This window comes from Cavia porcellus, unplaced genomic scaffold, assembly GCF_034190915.1.
Source record: "Cavia porcellus strain 051 isolate PalLab524CR breed Dunkin Hartley unplaced genomic scaffold, mCavPor4.1 scaffold_22, whole genome shotgun sequence".
Taxonomy (NCBI): domain Eukaryota; kingdom Metazoa; phylum Chordata; class Mammalia; order Rodentia; family Caviidae; genus Cavia; species Cavia porcellus.
This window is the reverse complement of record NW_026947505.1, coordinates 34,825,787-34,849,760: the sequence shown is the minus strand read 5'-3', so window position 1 is coordinate 34,849,760 and position 23,974 is coordinate 34,825,787. Positions and strand designations below refer to the sequence as shown.

The 23,974-nt window shown below is 32.4% G+C and overlaps 1 protein-coding gene across 9 annotated transcripts in view; it reads left to right on the top strand.

Moving 5' to 3' along the window:
* Positions 1-23,974, top strand: part of Stxbp5 (syntaxin binding protein 5) — a 155,304-nt gene that overhangs the window by 31,750 nt on the left and 99,580 nt on the right. For 8 of the 9 annotated variants that reach the window (XR_010041948.1, XM_063233034.1, XM_063233032.1 and 5 more), the window contains exons 3-6: positions 1,803-1,884; positions 4,070-4,170; positions 18,502-18,636; positions 20,164-20,227. Coding sequence is in view for 8 of the 9 variants with exons in the window: in XM_063233034.1 (XP_063089104.1) it covers positions 1,803-1,884; positions 4,070-4,170; positions 18,502-18,636; positions 20,164-20,227 (382 nt within the window). In the remaining variant the exon portion in view is untranslated. The remainder of the gene's footprint in view (positions 1-1,802; positions 1,885-4,069; positions 4,171-18,501; positions 18,637-20,163; positions 20,228-23,974) is intronic. The other variant, XM_063233035.1, reaches the window with a different exon arrangement.

Here is a 23,974-nt window from a genome sequence, read left to right as displayed (position 1 = left end):
GAAACTGAATTTGTAAAGCTATGTTCATGGTTTAAAGATTAGTATAGCAGAGGCTATAATAAAAAGTATGTGCTTTGCTTTGCCCACGCATACTCCTACTCTCCAGAGGGAACCATTTAGCTGATTCTGGTCATGTTGCTAACTTTAAACAAAATGCTTTGCCACTGTTTCTTAATTTACCAACTTTAGAAATTATGTGTTGATTTCCTGCATTGATAAACAGTTGCTTAATTTCTCTCCTCTGCTTCCACTATAGTTAACATTTTTACTTTCTCTGTTGGTTATTTCCCTAAATTTGAATAACTGTATTATAATTAATTCAGTATTTATTGCTCTATGCATACTGGATTTTGCTCTCCTGCTTTTTAAAATAAGAGTATTAACTCATTGCTTTCCCATGCTTATTTCCTTTCTCTTCCTCCTTTCTTTTTCCAACACAATTATGTCTAGAATAAACTTTCCATTTGATTCTAAAAGCTGAAAATTAATGAATAATATATATTGTGACAAATTTTTTTCTATTGTAGCTATTTTTGGGGGGTTTCTTAAACACTTTTAATTCTAGCAAGCAATACATTTTTAAAATTAAAAGCACTCAAGCTCTGTTGTTTTCCTTTCAACCTCATCTAATTTAAATTCTTCACACAAATGTATTTTAAAAGTTATGATGTCACTATAGTGTTTACATGAGAAAATGTAGGCTTTTATAATTGATGCATAAATGCAAATTTGCAGGAACCGTAATGTATAAAGTTAAATACTGGACTTTTTCTCCCTCTACTTAAAACACTTTGATTTTTCTGCATGTGCATTATGTGGAAACCTTTAAGTTTAGCTGATAACTATGTTGTGGTCATGATAATGACTACCATTTGAGTATAATTTATATGGTTTAATATTCACTGAAATTCTGTAGGTTGTCTTACCAGCATTTTATAGATTAGAAAGTTGAGAGATGTAATAGCCCCCTCCCCCAGCAAGTAATGGCAGAGCTGGCATAAGAATTAACTTTAAAGTAGAGAACTTCAGTTCTCATTGTGCCTTGGATGCTCTTGTGGTACCTAAAATAAATAAACCAACCTACTCAAATTTTCTCTGGCCATTTGGCTTTATAAAATTTAGAGTAGTGCTGGACATCAAACATACAATTGAGGACTGTAACCTCGACAATTAATGTTCTTTTTTCATGCTGTTGTATTATGACTATGTGTATGCAGCATTCATCCTTTAAAACTTAATTTTAGAGTTTTTGTTGTGATGAAGTGACAGTTTATTATGAACTCTCTCTCTGCCTCCTTTTGGTGCCATTTTGATGATACGATCTTTGGAATTGGCTGCAGCTTCATAGTACCTTCTGTTCAAAGAAAAAAGGAATGAAATCAATATTGAGAAAAGTGAGAGCAGAATTTTTATTGCATCTAAAAGCAGTATTCCAAAATGACATTTGCCTCTTTTTAATATTGTTTGCTGATTTGGGCAAAATTTAGTGATTTATAGATTGCCTTTCCTCCTCTTTTTATATTTTAAGAGAAGGGAAATGACTCGGGCCAGAGTAATGTTTTCTTGTTGTTGTACATTGCTGATTTTAGCACTTCATTTTTTTTTTCGGAAGAAACAATTTTTTTATTTCTTGTAGACCTGTAATGTGTTTTAAAAACTTAACTTGAAATCTCAACTTCACTAAGTCATGTATGGGATGATAGTAGGTCATTAGAATATTAGTTTATGTAAGTTAAAATAAGTTTAAACAAAATTAAAAATCCTCACATATACCAAACACTCCTTAATGGGATTAATAACAGCTTTGGTCGTCCTGGGGTAGAATGTTATTGCCAACATGACAGTGGAGCTGCAGTAATCCAACTCCAGTTCCTGATTAATGAGGTGGGTGAATTGTTTATTCTCCCCTTCTTATATCTGAAATTGGGCTACAGATTTCTTGCATGGATTGATGTTCAAATATTTGAAAACAAAATAATTTCTGATGGGTCAGAAATAATAGTAATTCTTTGTGAAGTAATAGTAATTCATTATAAGGTATCATCATAGGAAATTGCTTCATTTTTTTTTTCAAAGCAGTGTTGTGAATAAAATGGTTGGTATAAGGTAATATTATACATTTAAATTATATTTGAGGAAGTTCAAAAGTTATGTAATATACAGAAATCCATATAAACTATTCTAAAAGTAACAGAATTCGTTTAATGAATTTCTCTTTCATTCTTTTATTCTTTCCCTTGCTTTCAGTCTTGGTGGTGGGGTCACACCTAGGGCCTCAGGCATTTTCAGTGCTTAGGCAAACACTTTACTACAAAGCTATAGCCCTAGCCAACGTTAGTGAATTGTTTTAAAATGAAAATAGGAGTCCAACTTTATTTTTAAAATGATTATTGTCTAGTTTTGTCAATTACTGGTTGAAGTAATTGATGATGCCTTTCTTTTTGGTAAGAGTATAAAATATAAAAAGAGCTGGAGAAAACACTGTTAGCACAGGAAACGCTGTGGTGGCAGATTTTTAAAAAGTGTGAGCAGCTCTGAGAATAGATCTTTACTGCAAGTAGTGACAGACAAGGAAAACTAATCAGAGAAATAAGAACGTTATAGAACCCTAGAAATGAAATCTTTAGATAAAAGAATAGTTTATGAAAATTCTTTTTATTCCTGTATTCTTAGACTCCATGGAATAAATTCTTTTTTTTTTTTTTTTTTTTTTTTGGTCTTTTGAGACAAGATCTCTCTATGCAATTCAGGCTGGCCTTGAGCTCACTTTGTAACCCAGGGTAGTCTCAAACTCACAAAGATCCTCCTGTCTCAGCTTCCTGTGTGCTGGCATTATAGGCGTGTACCACCACACTTGGCTAGAATAATTTCTTAGATATGGGAGTAAATAAATTACTGAATACCTCGACTGAATAAATATTCATAGCAGAATTTACAAAAGGCATCATGGGAGTAAAATGCTAAAGATAGTAATATAAAAGCTATCATCTAAATGATTTGTGACTGTATAGTTTTTTCAGGGTTGAAGTATAGTGCATGCTTTGTAGTAAAAAAAAGAGAGCTTACAGACTATGTATTTCAGCTTTCCAGCAGTCATGCCATAGCAATAGGAGCTACACAGTAGAGTACCCATGATAGAATTTTGAAGATAGAAAGCAGTGGGGAGAGATCAGTTTATGTAAATTTTGTCTTGACAACTGTTTTAATACTTCTGGAGAAATAAGGAAAGGAGAAGATTTTAGGATTTCTCATAATAACATAAAGAATTGGAATTGCAAATCTTTTATGTGATGAATATAAATTCTTTAGTTTATATTTCTTACCCCATTTGGGTGTCTGGCTCCTTTGAAGAAAAACATTTAGATGTCCTAATACATTAATCTTTAGCCTAAAGAGTCTTAGCCTTATTCACACATCACTCACCTCAGAAGTTTTTAAAAAAGTACACTCATGTGGGTCCTTGTTCATTAAATTCTGATTTGGGGGGTGGCGGTCTGGGTGAGACTGAGCCAACTAAATGAATTTCACATACTTCCAGGCATTTTTTTCCTCATAAATAGTAGCACCTAATTGCATCAGATGTTTTAACTTTCTAATTTAACCACTCAGGTACTGACCTTACAGTGTGCTGAATTTTGTTTTCCATTCCATTTTAGCAGTAGAATTACGGTTAGGTATAGTGCTTTCATAAGAATTTGCCTTCAGCCAAATGAATGAAGTTACTTTGTATCATGCTTGGATCTGTTAATCATGGAAGTATTTATAGTAGTGATAGATTAGTTTCTATTCTGATGTCTAATTTTAAATATCTGTGATCCTCACTGGATCCTAGTATACTTTTGACTTATACGAAATTATACTTTAAATTATTGAAGAAGGTAAAACATACATTTACATATATAAACACATAATATACTCAACATCTGCTGTTTAGAAATTGGGTAAGGTAAATGTTTCTTAAAATTAAATCCATTGGTAGGAAGCTTCCAAATTTGAGACTTTTTGGTAGTTACTATAGCATTAGTGTTTGTAGAGTGGTATTATGTATAAAATATACTTTATTTTTAAGGGAGCTCTTGTGAGTGCCTTGGCTGATGACACCTTACACTTATGGAATTTACGTCAAAAGAGGCCTGCCATACTACATTCACTTAAATTTTGCAGAGAAAGGTAAGATTTCTCTCATCCCATACAGAATATTTGGTATTTTATGTTCACCCATTTTTCTTTAAATTTTAATCCTTTAATTTTTTTGTGATAAACTTTATATGCAGTCTAAAAAGTACTAAAACTTTAAAGGATGTACAGTAAAAGCAAGAGTTCTTCTTTGTCAGACCCATCTTTCTTCCAAAGACAACCGCATGCATTTCCTTTATTTCCTTCTAGAAATAAATATAGCCTCTGTATTAAAGCAAAAATTTTTACATAGCTTTTTTTTGCACAAAACTGAAGCCACTGTATAGTTCTTCTATAACTCTTCTCACTTCAGTGAGAAGTAATGTGTGTAATACAGTGTGTGTAATAGAGCATCTAATATTAGTACACTGAAATCTTGTATAGTTATTTTTTATAACTACATACTATTTTTATATAGAAATAACATAATTTATTTAGCCTGTCTTCATTAGTGGACATTTATTTCTTTTTGTTTTATTGTAGTTATGTTGAATACATGTCTGTCCACATAGCCAAGTGTATCTACAAGATCAATTTGTAAAAGTGGAACAGAAATCTCTTCTAATACAACTTGTAAACTTTGATCATTAATTAAAAGGCCCTTTTGACTCCAGTTTTTTTAAGTATTGTCTTCCATATTCTTATATGAGGTGTGATAAAATAAAAAGAATGTTTATTAGTCGTATTTCAAATTTTTATGTATGCTTCATGTTAATGTCAGTGTTAAAGACATAATCAATTTTTTTCATCCAAGTATTAGGCCATGTTTCTGGTTTAAAAACTGTAAATTACTCTTTAAGTTATACACACAGGTCAATCTGTAGATTTGGGTTTGTGCCCCCGTGGTCTTCCAGATTATCAAGATAAAGCAGCTCTGGTTATATGGCAATTCAGACCTTTTCAACCAATGCCAAGGAGTGTCTACACTGGGGAGGGGATGTGGAGGGTGGGCATAGAGACAAGACCTGGGTCAGTGGACCTTTGCTGTTGGTCTGTGTGTTGTGTGGGGAGATAAATCATCTGAGTGACTTCAGTTGAATCGTGTTTCTATTTCTAGGAGAAGTGAAAAAGTGAATGGAAAGTTGTTAAGAGAGAAGAGTGGAGTAGGGGAAGAGGAGCACTCTAACATTCAAGGTTCAGTTTTCCAGCTGCTGAGAATTAGGCCTACCTCTCAACTGTGGATAGAGTTTCTTAATTTGTTTGCCAATGGGATCTCAGGGGAAGCTGTGTATCAGCTTCAAATGCCAAAGAGCATATGGAGATGGCAATGGACATCTTGATCTGAGGATATACTTCTTTTGTCATGCCCCCTGCTGGAAATGTAACTGAATTGAATATCTAAGAGAGCAGTTGTTAAACTGGTGTGATTTTGCATTTGGCAATGTCTGGAGACATTTTTCATTGTCTTAAGTGTGGGAGGGCATCTAGTGGGCAAAGACTAGGAATTTTGCTACCTATGCTACAATGAACTGTGTAGTGCCCTCAGCAAAGAATTATCTGGTTCAAAATATGAATAGCATTAAAGTTAAGAAGCTCTGGACTTTAACACATCAGAATGATGTTTTTTGGTTAGTTAAATGCATCGCTTCCACTGTTATTTCACGGACCAGTGTTCAATGGAGAGATTCTGCCAGGAACTAGAATTCTGGCAAAAGAATTATCTTTGGTACTTCTTAGCTAGTGACCTGTTGTGATTTTCCACTGGGCACAGGAATGTGGCAGTATGGGTTCTAAACCTAGGTTATTGTGGTAAGTTTTCATAGGGTAAGGATCAAACCTCAAAGAATCTAAGAATCAAAAGTTGATGATGGTCAGAAATGGAGTACATCCTCTAATAAAATCTATAAATATGATCATTAGGAAATTCTAGAAAACATGCACAGGGAACGGAAATCCAGTCTATAAGGTGCATATAGGCAAATTTTGGCAAGGGAAAGGTGCCTTTGTGTGAAGTACAGAAAAGCTGCCTTTCTGTGTAATGTGTGAAACCTCAGTGTTTTCCACCATTCCTCTCATTGGTTGGGTGCTGATTGTATGCAGTAGTTCTAAAAGTAACAAATGAAATATGCTATAGATTTCACAGTTTTGAATCACCTCGCTGACAAGAGAAGGTATAGGTTCTTGGCCTTCACTATGGAGATAGTAAACAAGGCTTTTAAGTAATTTCTCTGGGTGAGATTTTCTAGGATGACTCCAAACTTATTTGTTAGCTGTTAAGCTTAAAATGCCAAGAAATGGCCTTTGGCCCCACATGGATAAATCTTTTTGTATAGTATTTTCCAAAGACCAAGTTTTGTTTAAATGGCTGCAATGATTCATTTGGAGGCATCCAGGTTTCCTTAGCACTTACCTGTAGATGGAGAAGGGTTAGGTACAATCAAGGCTTTCCCCCAGCTCTGGCACCTGCTCATAGCAACAGTACTTGCTCTGCACCTCAGCTCTGAGGCTTTTATTACTTTCTGTAATGCCCTGCATATTCGCTGGTAGATATGCTAGAACAGCTTTCCCAGGCAGGAACAGAGGAGAATCCTGTCATTCCCTGCTTATTCTTCTATCATTCATTTCTTGGAATTTGTATTTCTTTTCTTTGTACAAGTGATTAATATTCATTGTTTATGTTCTGTATCAGGTCAGAGTATAATCTGGCTATGCTGTGGTAACCAATATTCTCAAAACCTAAATGACTTAATATGATTTATTTTTGGTTACTCTATCTGTACTTTGTGGGCTTGCTATTAACACTGTTCCTTTTCATTATTGTCTTTATTCTGGATTCCTGCCTGTGGAGTCAAGTCTTTAAAATACTGCCCATCACTGTAGCAGAGGGAAGAAGAGAATATTCTGAAGCACATAGTGATTTTTAAAATTTCTCCTTGAATATAACACACATCTCTTCCACTTTGATTTCAAGCGGCAGATTTCAGTCAAATATCCAGGAAGAGAGAAGACTAGAATATTTGTGAATAGTCATAGTGACCGCCACCTGCTTTGCTATTTTGTTATCGTAGAATATAGTTAGCAATAATCTAGTTAGTTTGCCTTCATTCCACAGTGGATTGGAGCTAATTTAAATCACTGTATTTCACTGTTATACCATTTGCATTTTTACTTCTAAAACTAGGAAAAAAAGTTTACAAAATACTACTTCATTAAATTCTAAATAATTATTAAACTTAGGTATTATACACATTTTCCTATTTTTTTTGTCTTTTTTTTTTTTTCCTTTTTATCGGTACCAGGGATCGAACTCTCGACTGCCTGTTGCAAGGCAGGCACTTATGCTGCTGAGCTAAATCCCTAGCCCCCCATTTTCCTATTTTTATAAGTAGTTAGATTTATTATGTTAGAAATTTGTGTAGTAGAAATCATATGTAGTGATTTATACTATATTTTTTCATAATATGAACTTCTAATTTTGTTTTTTGAGTTGTGATAAAGTACACAAAAATTTACCATCTCATTTTTAAGTGTATAGTTCAGTAATGAGTACATTCATATTACCATGCAACTCCAACTTTTGATCATAGTTTGACGGTGATATATTTTTACAGTGCTTAAGATTATATGAACTAGAGTCTCAAGTTTAACTATTTAACTCTAAATTTGAGTAATACTTCACTAGTTTGTGTCATAGTTTTCTGTTTTGTAAAAAATTTTCGTCTGAATCATAACCTTTAAAATTTCATTTCTCTTGCATATCAAATGACAATATTACCTCGCACTTACTCCGTAGATTACTGTAGAATGCTTATGTGCAGTTTGGTGATGGCTGCTAAGTATATATTTGACAGCATGTGGGATATTGGTCAAGGCTAGGATAAGTTTCACTTCACATATGGCTAAAAATACAGATATTTGTTCCTAGCAAATACCTATTACTAAAATATGGTATAAAATCCATATTATGATTTTGATTTGAGAGATACAAATTTATCAGTGTTCTTTTTTATTAGTAACCAACTAATTGTCCTTACTCTGCTGTCCACTAATTGTGTCACATACTGGATGGGTCAAACAATGGAAATTTATTTCCCCATAGTTAGAGATACTGGGTTGTATTTCTTTGAAGCTTCTAGCCCAGCTTGTAGATGGATGGGCATCTTCTTTTTATGTTCGTAAATGGTCATCCCTTTGTGTGTTATGCTCTAATTTCCTCTTTTTATGAGAACAACTATATTAGAGTAAGCTCACCTATATGGCTTCATTTTACCATAATCATCTCATTAAAGGCACCATCTCATAACTGATAGGATTTTTGGCACGATAAAAGTAAGAGAATATAAAGTAAAAGTGGCCTTTATGCTAAGGATGTGGAGAGAAACTCCACGACTGCCAGGTCCTGGCTTTCTCTGCCACACATGTGGTGTGAGGGGCATGCATACAGCTTTGCTCTGGGGTGGTGCCTAAAGAGGGCATTGCTGATGCGCAGGCAGCCCATTGGAATTCATTTCGCCCCACAGGTAAATTGCCTAGATGAGGGGACAATGACTTCAAGGTAAACCTTGGTCCCACCTCTCACTGCTGTAGTGTCCTATCTAGGGCAAAATCCTTTCAATAACATGCTCAGTATTAGGTATTAGCACCTTAGCATATGAACTTGTGTGTGTATACACAGTTTAGAAGGGTGTGTGTTCACAATTTAGCTGTGAAAGAGAAATAGGCTAAAATGAACCAGGATGTAAAATAGAAAAATTGTTTTAAAATCTGCAGATGGAAGGACAAGTAACTGGAGAGTTAAGGAAAAACAAGATTTCAAATTTCCTCTTTAACAATTGTATGCTTGTACTGATTGCCAGCTTAGGTCCTATGAGGGGTTCATTTGTCTTGCAATTGTTTCCATAGAACTAATTTGCCAATAGGAGTAGCTGGGTATTGAAATTCTCTGTGGCCCAAAAGGGATTGGTAGCAGTAGGATGTCTTGAGAAAGCTGGAGGTGTGAAGTTTACTTCCCTGTCTCCTACTGTGATTTGAATTATATTCTCCCCAACAATATATTTTCCTTATTTGGAAATAAGATCTTTACAGATTTAATTAAGTTAATATGAGGTTATTGGGGCAGGCCCTGATCTGACTGGTGTCCTTTTAAGAGATGAGGAGAGACACACCATGTGACACTGGAAACAAGAGGTGTGAGTAATGTATCTGTTAGTCAGTGAATGCCCAGGATAGCTGGCAGTGCCAAAAGCTCAGAAAGAGGGAGGTAACAGATTTTCATCTAGTGCTTTCAGGAAGACTGTAGCCCCATTGACAACTTGATTTCTAACATAGCTTCCAGAACTGTCAGAGAATAAATTTCTCTTGCTTTAAGCCATACTGTTTGTGGTAATGCATTATGGCTTCCTTAGGAAATTAATACGTTCTTTTTTTGTTGCTTGCTATTGCTAAATTTCACTATAATGTGTTAATAGGTTCAGAATGTGTAAAGGAGTTCTTTGTCTTTGATAGAAACAAACTATGTCGTAAGTAAAATTCTGACTGACAGTTATTGAAATGTGTTCCATCTGGCTTATACTTTGTGTCATAAGTTGCTGAGCAGCTACAACTCTCTGCTGTGGGTTTTTTTCCTCTTTGGTCTTTTCATCACTGTGAGATAATGGGATCAGTATTTTCAGCCATGTTAAATTTTTGCACAAGGTTTTTGAAATAATAATATAAAGGATTTTAATACTGAAGACTAAGTTGTATATATCAATTTTCCTACTAAGTACCTAATTTTATTGTCTGATATTATTCCGCTTGATGGTGAGATATTTTTATGTCTGTGAAACCTATTTCACATGAATATTATTTATTCTCAGTGTTCAAGAAAAAATATTCTCTTTTAGAATTTTATAGAATGGTTTTTCCCCTCTTTATGTTAACCCCTAAATAGCTAAATGTTGAAACTAACATCATATATTTCTCTAATGACTTTTTAAAATTGTTTCCAATTTATAGTTTATATTTTTGTTTCATTTGATGGTAAACGTATCTTTAATTCTAAGGAATAAAATAAGTTGAGATAAAGTATTATGTAAAATATATTATTAGTCAAGATTTCATTATAACAAATTTATCAGTGGAATATTCATGTCTAAATTCCTTTTAAGAAAGAATCTATCTCACAAATGTTTTTATTCAGATGCCAGTAAGGAGACTTAGTACTTACAAATACTATAGAGATTGGCTGCTAGAATGAGTTTTTTTATTATTGTAGATAATGTAGAAACAACAACAAAAATTTTTATCACATTATACTGTTATTTGATTGTAATATTACCTAAATATAGTATTGCATTTATATAAAACTTATAGTTTGCTCAGTATGCACATGAACAGTATAAAATGAAGATAGCTTATAGAAGAGATTTTGGCCAAGTACCAACCCTAAGAAAAACTACACAGGTTCTAGAAAGATTTTGAATTAATTTACATATTAAGAAGAAATTTAATCACAATATTAGAAGAAAGACATAGAAAGACCCAAATTAACGACCTAGAATTACAGTGTCTATGGCAATTTCGTCACATGGTCAGAATATTTTCTTTGAAGGCAGTTTAATGAAAAAATATATAAGCATAACAAATGACAGTGATTTGATGGGACGAAATTAAGGACTAGAACACAGGGTATCTAGTAATCTGAGCCCAGTTTGATACTCAAAGGGTTGATTATTGATATGGAAATGAGTCATCTTGGGAACCATACATTCAGACAAAACTTAAAAGGAGAAAGAAAAAAACATTTTTTTAATGGTGAGAGGAAACACCGTTATGAGTTGATCACCTTGAAATTGTAAAAGGATAGATGACTAGGAAGTATTGGATAACTTCCCAGTTAATTATTCATAACTCAGAAATTGAGACAGAGAAAGAGAGAGATAGTCAAAGAGATTTTGTCTATCCAAGATCCTTACAAGGTCTAAAAAAATTATATAGAATGAGGGGTATATAACCAAAGGGGCATGTGAGAGTAGTTTAGCTGTAGTAAAGAGCAAAATAAACTAACACCTTTACAAAGTAGTAAAAACAAAGAATGAATACCTGAAAATATTCTCAGTGGAAATCAGTATGGAGATTTTTCAAAAAACTAAAACTAGAAATTCAATTTGACTTAGATATTCCCCTTCAGGTATCTTCCTGAAAATTAAAGCCATTATATTACAGTGATACATGTATAACTATGTTTATAGCAGCACAGTTTAATAATAACTAAATCTTGGAAGCAGCCTGTACATCCATCAATAGAAAAATGGATAAGGACAATGTGGTATTTATACCCAGGGGAGTACTATTGTGCCATAAAGAAAGATACACTTGAATCATTTGTAGGAAAATAGATGTAACTCGAGACCACAATGGTAAGTGAAATAAGTCTGACACAGTATCACATGATTTCTCTTGTATGAGACACCCCAATTATAGATAAAGAGCAAAGTACAAGATAGATAATAGGAAGCAGGGAGATAGATATTTTTCAAACTGAATCAATGGCGGGAGTGAGAAAGAAGGGGAGGGAAAAGGAATTAAGGTGTGTTATGTACACATATCAGTTCCACACAGGGGATATAAACATGTACTGAAGTCATATACAAATAAAAATAAAGACCATTTTCATTTGTGTTTTTAGGGCTGAGAAGCTTAGAAGATTGACGTTAGTGTTTGGGCTTACGTGATGTTTTGATTGTATTGATGCAGTATTTGCCCAGGCAGATTGTATCTTAGGTTGCTGAAAGGAGTAACTCCTGTACCACTATTGATTGACTGTGGAGCAATATGAAACAGAACCTTCAAATTTAGAAATGAAAAATGGGCTAGATTATGCAATATAACTGAATTTCTTATATTATAACCTGTTAGCAAGAGGGTTGTAAGTATTAAAGTCACTCTTTTGGCTCTACATTTATATATTTCATGGCTCTACATTTCTACTTTTATATGTATTTCTATGGTAGGCAGAATAAGATGGGTCCCAAGGTATGTGCCTCTTTTATACACATAGCATGCTCATCTAGCTGAAGAAATTTTTATTAATGTAACTAAGTACCCAAATTAGTTGACCTTAAGATAAGGAGATTATTTTTAGCCGGCTAGACTGCCTTTAAAAAATAGTGGATTCTTTCTGACAAAAGATTCAGTGTAAGAAAGATTCAATGGAAGGGAGATTTTATCCTCCTTAGCCTTGAAGAGGAGAGAGTCACAGGTTTTAAGATTGTGCTGTGTGATAGAAAGCAAAAAGATGCAGAGATTCTTACTGCAATCCATAGAAGTTGAACTTTACATATGAGGCTCAAGAGCAGACCTGGGAATATTGTTACCCCACTGTTACCATATTCACTTATTTACTTGACTCAGATCTCCATGAACATCTGTAGATAGAAATAACAACAGAAAGATAGTCCTTGTCTCATTCTTCCTATAAACCTAATACTTATGCAATTAATAGAAAACATGCCTTCTAGAACCTTAGCTATAGGACAGTCTGGGAAATGTCAATTTTAGCTGTCTCATTCTTCCTATAAACCTAAAACTTACGCAATTAGTAGAAAAACATGCCTTCTAGAACCTTAGCAGTAGGACAGTCTCGGAAATGTCAACTTTAGCTTTCCAGCATCTGAATTTCTGCATACAGGAGGATGTGGAAATGGATGCCAAATATCAATGGACTAAATCCAGCACACTGTATCTCTACCTTCTTTTCCCAGGCACATCAACTTCCAAAATGCCACTAAATATTACCTATGAAGCATTATGGTAGAAGATGGGAGGCCATTATTGCAAGTAGATAATGATGTAATCTCTGTTGCTTTTGAAAAGATAACTCTTAGGGCAGCTTGGAATGAGTTTGATAATCATGGATGTTGGTTTAAATTAGGGCCAGGCTAGAAGGATGGGTAGAGAGGGACTAAGTCAGAAATATCTGATTGTTTTATTAATTAATTTAGTAAATTTGTATTTTTTATATAGTTCATCCACTTATTTAACAAATATGTATTGAATACTCATTACAGGTAAGATACTGTGATATTTGCTGAGAATATAAATATGATGACATATTTCCTGTTAATTTGGGGTTAATCTAATTGTAGTATAGGCCTATAGATGAATTTACAGGTTCTTATTCCTTTATATGGATGAAACTGTAATCATCTGATTATTACCTTTATGCCTGTGTTTGTGGATGACTAATTTCAGCTTTAGAAGCCGTAAATGTTATTCTGTCAAAGAAAGTTGGTAATGGTAAAGTCTTCCAAATTTGGTACCTGACTTCATAATAGTTGATAAACATGCTAATTTTAAGTAGTGAATAGGATATATGTATTACTTCCTAACATTAAACATATATATTTTAAGTCCCTTAATCCGATATAGGAATGATATGGTCCTAGTAATAGTATGTATAAGACAAGTAGTACAAGTTTATTTAGTGGCATATTGAAGGAATTCTACTTTTTGTCTGTATGCATTTCTGTTAAGTTTATTCCAACCATAAACCCTTTTTAAAAATCTGGCTGAATTTAGCTATCTTAAGGTAGTTTTTCAGGCTTAATTTGATATGCTATTCTTATATCAAAATATGTAATTTTATTAAAGTATTTACTGAGTTTTAATTTTTCATGTGTGTCTTTGAATATATTAGTAAATGTTTTATTATAACTTTATACTTTAATAATAGATGCCAGCACAAAAATAAATTAACTTGGTTGGTGTAAAAATCAGAATCATTGTTATTTGTTATCATCACTAATTATCTAGATACCTTAAAATTAAAAAAGCTTTATAATGAAGATATTAGAAAAAGAATAGTTGTGAATTGGAATTTGCCTTAAGGTAGTGCAGTGTTTCAGCCTGGTGATACCTGACACTGTCAGGAGATCCTGTCTGAGCAAGGGTGAGATTTCCCCTTTTATATGTACACAGTTGCAGTTGTCTGACTGTTCACTGGGGTTGAGTGATCTAGTTTACCTTTCTCATATGTTCTGACTATGGGCTTGGCTGTGGTCACCAACTAGCTAACTTAGAATTCATCACATGGTTCCTGGGTAGTTTACAACAGCATTAAGAATGAGGACAAGACCCAAAGTGCAAGTGCCTTCCTCATATCTACCGTTGGCACAGTTGCCAGTGGTCCATTGGTGAATGCGAATGACTTAGTCAAACAGTTCATGTATTTTTCATATTTGTTTATCTAAAATGTGTAAATTTGAAATGTTTGTCCCAAGGATATTCAGTGCCATTTGTTTCATGATTAAAAGAAAGCTAAGTTTTATTTCATTACTAAACAAAATTAAGATTCCTATTGTGAATTATTTTCTATTGTGAATTGTTCTTATTTAAAAAAGTCTCCATGTATATATATATATATATATATATATATGCACGTAGTATATATGTACATATATCAAACATACACTTACATATAAAATACATGCATATATATGTGAATATATATATAAAACGTGTATAAATGCATATATGTATATATATAAAAGACTGAATAGTTTTAAATACTCTAGTACATGTTGTTTCTTTTAAGTCCTCAGTATATTTTTTCATTTATTATACTTTTAAGTAATGAATATTTCATTTATTATTATATAAAAACTTGCATAGTTAGTTTTTAAGTGTTTTATCATTTAAACCTTCAATAAAGGAAGGCCAAGATTTTTGCTTTGTAAAGTAGGAAATCTAGTCAAATGTATGTGTGTGTATAAATATATGTGTGTGTGTATGTGTGTGTATAACTATATATACATATAGTCAACTCCAGTTTTTCTCAACTACCAGTTTTTCATTTTGGTAACTGACTGATGCAATTGCCCGTTATTTAGAATCTTACAGTTCTTGGTAGGGCATATTGAGTTAACTTTCTTAGTAATAATGTTTTGGGGAACTACATTTCTTTTTTTCTTTTTTTTTTTTTTTTTTTTTTTTTTTGGTACCAGCGATCAAACTTAAAACCTTGAGCTTGCCAACAGCTCCCCAGCCCTAGGGAACCACATTTCTTACTGCCTTTTTCTCCAGTCATTGGCATGGATCATTTTATTTGGTTACAACCATAATTTTAATTTTGTAGTCTTCCTATAAATAATATGTTCAAAGCCAGAGAAATTTGTTGGTTGAGAAATTCTCAAGTTAATGGTTATTTTAAAAAATGACTATGCTCTACCACCCTCCCCAGTTTACTGAAATAATGAAAGGCAGTTATGGAACTGAATAGTTTTTAAATTTAGTGTGCTGTACACAAAAAAATTTCTATGACTTGGTTGTATTTTATTTTTAAATACAATATTTAGAGCTCATTACAGGGACCTTCTTCAAGTCTTAGTGCTATAATATTTAGTGACTATTGAAGTTCCTTCTTACATGACTACATATATTAACAAGTTTGTTCTATTCATTTATGGAAAATATAAAGATGCTTGAAGATTCCAGCAATGTAAATTGATTTTATAGTTGATTGAGAGAAACCTTAAGATGGTAGCTAATATTAATAGAACAAGTCTTATGGGAAAGTTAAAGATTTTATTTCTGAATATTGAAGATTTTCTTCATTTCTTTTAATAGTTAAGGAAATAAGTTTAATATGTAAGTATATTTTGATATTTAAATAATGTTACTAAAATTAAAGATAGGTTTTGTCAAATAAGTAGCTTTTGTAAAGTTAGAATAGTGAAGAATTAGAAATAGCAGAAAGTTTTGGAAGTTGAATTTTCTGATTTTTTGTCAGTTTGTTATTTTAACTTTGAAATTTAAATTTTCAAAAGATTTAGCATAAAGTGCATTTCAAGTGAGGTAGTTGTTTTTATGATATTTGTTGGGTTATTCTTTTTATATCTGGCATGCTATTGCTTTTATTTACTGGACCAAGTTAAATTTTCCATGCAGTTTCTGATTGGTAGAATACTACACATTTTTAATAATATTTAGCTAATATTTACTGAGCATTTAATTTCAGGCTCCATTTTAAACATTTAACATGCTTTCTCTTATTGATCCTCATATAAACGTGACGAAGTAGGTGTGCTTTACTACTTAGAAACGCTTGCTCTGAGAGATCAGGTAGTTTACTTAGGGTCAGATACTAGTGAATGAGAATCCTGGACATTCAATTCAAGCAGTTCAACCTCAGAGCTTATGCCTATGTATTAATGATGACCACAGTCTGTTTTCATAATTCCTAAGTCCACATATCTTTGAGAAAAATTTTAAATAGCTTCAGTAAAAAGATCAGTAATAAGCTGCATATATTTATACAGTTGATAACTTTTGACATACAAACATACACCAGGAGCTATTTCTATAAAATACAACCAAGTCACAGTGCATTTACTCCTCAACCCCAAAAAGTTAACTGGTGGTAATCTCTTTGCTTTCTTGTGTTGCTGTCACTCCCACCCCCATCTGCATCCCAACATACTCTACGCAACTATTAATCCACTTCCTGTTATATTGTATATTGCTTGTAAATTGTATGTAAGTGGAATCATTCAGTGTGTCTTCCATTTTGTCTGACTTCTTTCACTCATAAAGATGTAGGGATTCATCGGTGTTGTTGCATATATTAATAGTTTCATTTCATTTTACTATTTCTGCTCAGTAGTTTTTTATTGTGACTTATACCACAATTTGTTCACTTGATCACCTGTTGAGGGACATTTGAGTTATTTCCACTTTGGACTTTACAAAGCTGCCGTGAACATTTGTATATGTCTCGTATGGACATAATGCTATTCTTCTGTTGCCTAAATACCTAGAATGGAATTGCTCATTCACAGTATGGGAACGTACTTAACTTTATAAACTGTCAGAAATTACACCTGAAAGATATTCAGTATGTTTTGTAGGATGCTGTTTCTATTTTAAACATGAAGTAAATATGCATTGTTACCTTCTCAAATCTGTAAAATTCTGAATTTGGAAATGTATGGCTTTAAAATTTTTAGAAAAGAGGCTGGGGATTTAGCTCAGTGGCATAAGCTCCTGCCTTGCAAGCGCACAGTTGTGAGTTTGATCCCTGGTACCAAAAACTTTTTAGAAAAGGAAATAAGAGCTGAGTATGTAGTGCACACCTGTAATCCCAGCACTCTGGAGACTGGGGCAGGAGGAGTGCCATGAGTTCAAAGGCTGGGCTGGTCTACATAATGAGAACCTGTCTCAAAAAAAAAAAAAAAAAAAGTTGAAAAGAAAAGGTGATACAGATTTTTGTCTTAGACCTAACAAGGTATAGGTTGAGTATTACTAATCTAAAAATCTGAAATCTGAAATGCTCCATAATCTGAGAGTTTGAATTGCTCATATGATACTATGAATGAAAAAACTTCACACCTTACTTCATGTGACAGGTGGTAGTTAAAATGCAGTTTACTCTAAAAAAATTGTATTATTACCTTCACAGTATATGTATAGAATATATAGGAAACATAAATGAATTTTGTGTTTAAACTTAGGTTCCATTCCCAAGATATCTTACATATATGCACCAATTCAGATCTGAAAAACATCCAAAACCCTAAATATTTATAGTCCCAAACTTTTAATGAGATACGTAGTCTGTATTACAACCTGATTTTGTTGACACATTAGCATGTGTATACTTTGTTAAAGTTACATAAATGCTTTAGAAAGAAGATATATATTATTACAAATATATAAAGTTTAAGCAATTGCATATCTGTGCGCACATTCCCTTTAAGAAAGAATGAGAACCAGGTGTGGAGCTCACACCTGTAATCCTAACACTTGGGAAGGTAAAATTTGAGACTAGCCTGAACTACACAGTAAAGCCCTGTCTCAAAAGTTAAAAAAAGAAAGAAAAAATTAAAGAAAAAAAGACAGAAAGAAAGAGAATATAAATTATGTGCATATTTGATAGTTATTTTCATTTTAAAATTATCTGGAATGAAATTGTATGTTGATGAGATTAGAAAATACGTCTTCCCAGTGCTTAGTGTTAGTATGAATAGTAATGATTATATCATTGAATATTATTTGTGTGCTTTCACAGGGTTAATATGAGTTAGAGTTACAGCTCATGACTTAAAAATTAAATTTATGATATACTTAGGGTTACACAGTGGGCCACTTAGCCACATTGGAAACACACATTCTAATCTCAAAAATCATTTGCTTTTGATCATGCCATGCTATTTACTGTAATGTTATATGTTAGAAATCTAAGTTGTGTTGCATAATTAAATTCTAGTCACAGAGTAGATAAATCTGATGGTTTTATATCATTTTTTGTTTTTTCCAAAATTAAATATATTATGATTTGTCTTCTAATGCAGTCAATAAAATTTACCACGTCTTTCTTATTTCCTTTGTTTATATTTTCTCTTGTAGGGTTACATTTTGCCATCTGCCTTTCCAGAGTAAGTGGCTCTATGTGGGCACTGAACGAGGTAATATACATATTGTCAATGTGGAGTCCTTCACACTCTCAGGCTACGTCATTATGTGGAATAAAGCCATTGAACTGTGAGTTTGAGCAAATAAATTCCATATCTAAAATCATCAGGACCATATAACCTGTAAATCCACATTGAATTAAATGTATTAGACAATCAGTATTAAATACTGATTTATTAGTCTTTTGTTAAGTATTGTCCTATTGGCTTGTTTGCATATGCTTTATATATATATATTAATAAATTACATAATTATAATGTACTTATTCACATATGTATAAATTGTAAACCAAGATAAAATGAGAGACATTATTACTAGTTGAAGAAAACACTTTAAATATTTCCTATTCTTTAATCTTTAAATTATTTTTCTTTTAAATGTTGGTCATGGTCCACAGAAGTTTGCCTCCATTGTTTCAAAGACTACTGATTTAATAATAACAAATAGATGTAAATATTTGCTAAAGTGAACATGTTATAGAAATTAATTTTAAGGTTAAATTTTAAAAATTTTGTTCAGTGATGATTGTTTTTAAATTATTAATATGATGACAAAAATGAGGAGCTGTAAAGCCCTTTTCACTCTTAAAAATTTGTTGTATTTTACCTCTTTCTGCTATATTTTTGAACATTAGAATTAAAGTTTAAAGATATTGGCAAGATCCAATTTTAATGTTTCTTTTTATTTTAAACAAATAGTCTTGTATTGCATTCCACAGTACTTATACCTATAACAGGATAATTCTGTGACATTGCTTAGGTAATGTGTTAGTGTACTTGTAGTATATTGAGATTGGTATTCTTTCCTGTGGCTGGGGCATTATTGTCATATATCAGTTCCTTGTATAACAGAGTCTGCATTTTGAGTTGATCACATCATCTAATGGTTAGGCTAGTGCAGGTGTTTGTCGTTTCACAGATTCATGAAGTAGAATGGATTTTCTGCCTTTGGAAGTTTATGAATAAGGATTGATTTTATCCTTCTGTATATGCATCATTTCATTTCAACCATATTCTTATCTGTGTGACTTCTTTACTCTAAGAAATTATAAGTAACATTACTTTGTTGAATTTTTTTTACAAAAGTTATTGAATATTTGCTGTTTGGAACCAGATGGGATGTCTTGATTGGTGACTAGTAAAATAATAAGATAATGATATTTTAAAAGGCTGCATTAATGAATTCTACATTGCAAGAAGATTTTCTATGTTGATTGCTTTGACTAATTTTAAGATTCTTTTCTAAATAGAAAGTGTAGTTAATTGTAAAATTAGTTGACATTGGGCTGGGGCTTAGTGGCACAGCACCTGCCTAGCAAGCACAATGTCCTGAGTTCAATTTCTAGTGCCCAAAAAAGAAAAAAAATGTTGATATGTATCAGTGTGAGTCATTTACCATTTTTTTCCTGTGATTCTTGTTTTGATCCATATTAAGAACTTTATGTACTTAATTACCCACTGAAATGCTTTCTTCCTTTTTAAATAAAAATAAATCTAAAAGCCAGTAAACGTGTTTATTTTTATTCTTGATTTAATGAATATGTAGTCATGTTGAAAATTTTAAGGAGAAAAATATCTTAACTTTTTTCTCTTTTAGGTCATCTAAATCTCATCCAGGACCTGTTGTCCATATTAGTGACAATCCAATGGATGAGGGAAAGGTAGGCTGTCTCTGTTACTTAAATGAATCATATTTTGTGTTTTTAAATATGCAAACTCTTAAGTTGAAATTGCTGTTATGTGATTGTATACTTAATGAATTGTTATTCTTTGTAAAGAACAAGGAAAGAATGATTTGTAATTTGAAATGACAAAAAATATACTAACGTATAAGTAAACTTTAATAAATACAAGTTACTAGTTTTTATTTGGGTTGCATTAGTTTTTCTTTGGGTAACTCAGTATTTTCCCTAACTTTCTGATGAAACAGAATATAATTTTCTCTTCTTTGGGAATTTTTTAAAATTACTTTTAAGTTGAATTGACTGTTCAACTTTTATAGTACTTATGTGTTACTTTATGTTATATATCTTACTTAAAATGTTCTTTGTAAATAATTAATAATACAGGTATGTTTTGAAATGTTATTTTTTTATACTCTAAAGTGAGTTTATACAGTCATATCTGACCACTGTTACATTTAGGTTAATGCATCAAAAATATAATAAACTTTTCAGTGACTCATTATTTCCTAACTGAAAATAATCTTCTGGATAGTTCTATTTAATAATTATATTTTTCAGCCTATAAAATTTTATGCTATTGATCTAAATAAATACCAGGAAGTTTATTGCTGTCAGAAGTTAGTGAAGTGAAACCTATGCATTTTGTGAAGAAATTTACACAGATTATTCCTTTATTCCATTTGTGGGAGAGGTCAAGCCCGTTAATTATTCAACACTTTTTACTGTTTCACTGGAAAAATAAAAGGATAATTATTTGAAATTATGTCATAATCATATAATTGTATGTTTCAATAGTTATTATATATAAAGCAAGTATGCTGTAACTTGGAGGCTTCTTTTCTTTTCTTTTTTTTTAATTTAAAAGCCAAGCAAGCCTTTGGGTTGGAGACATGGTGATAGATTGAAAAATGTCTTCCACTTTGAGTCATTAATGGAAGAGTTCCTTTCTTTGCAATACTCTTATCTCTTCTATGTTCACACTCGTAATATAACATTGAATGTTCAAGGCATTGTAGCCTAATCTTTCTTATTTTTATTTTTCCACTATTGGGGAACTAATCCAGGGATGCTCTACCACTCATCTTTAGCCCTTTTTATTTTTTAAGACTGACTTCTTTGAGTTGTCCCTGCTAGCTTTGAACTGGTGATACTCTTGCCTCAGCCTTCAAAGTAGGTGGGATTATAGGCTTGGTTCATGGACTGGCTTTCTCTAAGGTGTTTGCATGTTTGTTTTTGCAGTACTGCGGTTTGAGCACAAGGCCTCAAACACACTAGGCAAACATTTAATCACTGGGCCACATAGCCAGCCTTTGCCAATTCTTGCATCATTTCTAGGTGAATCTTCTTAGAAGACTATTTTAATCTTAGTATTCTGTTCAGTTTTCAGCCGAGTCTGCAGTATGTAACAAATGTTTCTTTACTATGTAACTCTAGGTTTTCTTTACCTTTCAGAATATCTCTGTTTCAGTTCTATACTGAAGCACAACGTAGTTGTTTCCCAAATATGAATTGTTCTTTGCTGCCTACTTTTCTTTCTTTATTTGAATTTTTGTATTTTTAGTTCTGTCCTACTATTCTTTCTTGGCTGAATGTCTACCCACATCTTAAGACTACATTTAGATACAATTCTTGCCTGATGCCTTTGATACTCCTGATTGAAAATACTTTCACTACTCCATTCATTAGTACTTCAGTGATGCAGGTTTTATGGTACTTATCATGCATTGTCCTGATAGAAATGTGTATATTTCAGCTTCTTTGAACTTAGAAGTCTAAGAACAGAAATAATTTTTTATGTGAATTTGTATTTTGAGTGGCGTTTAACATAATTAAGATAGTAATTACTTAATACAACTAAAAGTAATTAAAGAATGAAAAAATTATATGTAACTTATTATTGTCCTCATTTTTTGAGCTCTAGCTGTGTAGTATTCTCTTTAGTTCCAAGAGTAAATCTCACTCAAATATTTTCAAAATATTAGTGCTTTGGAATATATTAACACACAATATCAGTGACTTTTCCCTATTTTCAGTATTACTGACATTTTCATTACTAAAAAGGATGTAAGGTGAGAAGACATGTTTTTTTAAAGCTCACCTTTTGGGTGGGTGCTACCATATTGAGCAAAGGTCTTGTCTAACGAAAATTAAGAATTAGTATAGATGCCTGCCTGGCAAGTGCAAGGTTGTGAGTTTGATTCCCAGTACCAAACAAAATAAAACACAGCAAACAAACAAAAAAATCCAAAACAAAAAAGTATAGAATTACTTGAAATATTTTTAGCTGACATTTGTTGAATTCTATGTGTTAAGGACTAGATATGTGATATAATATCTACCATTTTTAAAAAATCCTCCCTGTGAATTTTAAGTTAGAAATCTTTTCTATTTTACAGATGAGGAAGGAGAAACTTGCTGATGTATGTTCCAGAGATGTAGAACTGGGTCTTGGTGGATCTAGGATTTGAAACCTGATTTCTCTGATTTTAACCTAGCACTGTTCTGTATTCTGCTGCATTTCCTTTCTAGTCATAGATTGGATTTTGATATTTTAGAGATCTGGATTCATATTCCTTGTACCTACTGATACATTCTATAAGAGAAAAATTCTGAGGAAAATAGGCAATCGTGCAAAACTATTATCCCTATGAGTTATAAAAGCAAAGGAGATTATAGGCAAAATATAACCTATTAGTACCCATTTCTGTCTTAGGCTGTTATAAGCTGGCTAAAGAAGTTAAAGTTTAGTATAATCCTCTTAGGTTATTAAGAGCCAGATAGGTAAAATTAATCCCTTAATGTTATATAGCTACTATGTGGGAATTTTAAGACTAGATCTTAGGTTTCCTATGTGCTAAGCTGTTGACCTTGTGTGTCACTTACTGAATTTTATTTTTTCCTCCTCTTATTGGTGACGTTTATTTTGTACTTTCCCCCATGCAAAAATGACCTATCATATGTCACAGATACTTAGAGGATTGATAAAGAGATAGGAAATAAGTACTGTTTTTCCCAGAAAGACTGTGTATCTCACATTGCCTAAGAAACAAATTTGAGTTAGGAGAATTGATTATATTCTTTATCAAGGTAGTGAAACCTATTTTGATAGCTTCAGTAATTTAGATTTTCTCTATAGTCTTAAAATATGCTGAATTTCTATTTTATTGAAGTTACTGGGTTTGTCTCCAACTTTATTTTTATTTATAGGCTACTTTTTTATATTTGTTACACAAATATTGAATGTCTAAACAGTGGGTACTGTATTAGATACTAGAGGCATATAGATGAGGATGCACATACTAGCTTTAGAGAAGGAAGATCTTGGTCTGTTAAAGAGAAATTAGACTTAATCATGAAAATATTGCTGACTTTTGACCAGAAAGATGACTAGAAAATTGCTCAGTGAGTGAAAAGGGAGGAGATTTTAGCCCAGAGAATACTGAGGTTTAAAAATTCTTGAGCAGAAGTGTGGGACAGCAGAGGTTGCATAGACAGTGTACTCATTTGTGCGCCAAGAACATGTATTCCATTCTGGAATATCTATAAAACCATTTTTTGAGTGATTGTAACATGTCAGGCCTTCTATCATATGTTAGATGTATAGTAAGCAAGAAAAAAATCAATCTTTACCCAGGTAGCCCATTACTACAGTCTTCAAGAATATTCAAAGAAAAAAGCCATATAACATGTGGCTAACAGTACTGCGTATTACTGGAGCACATT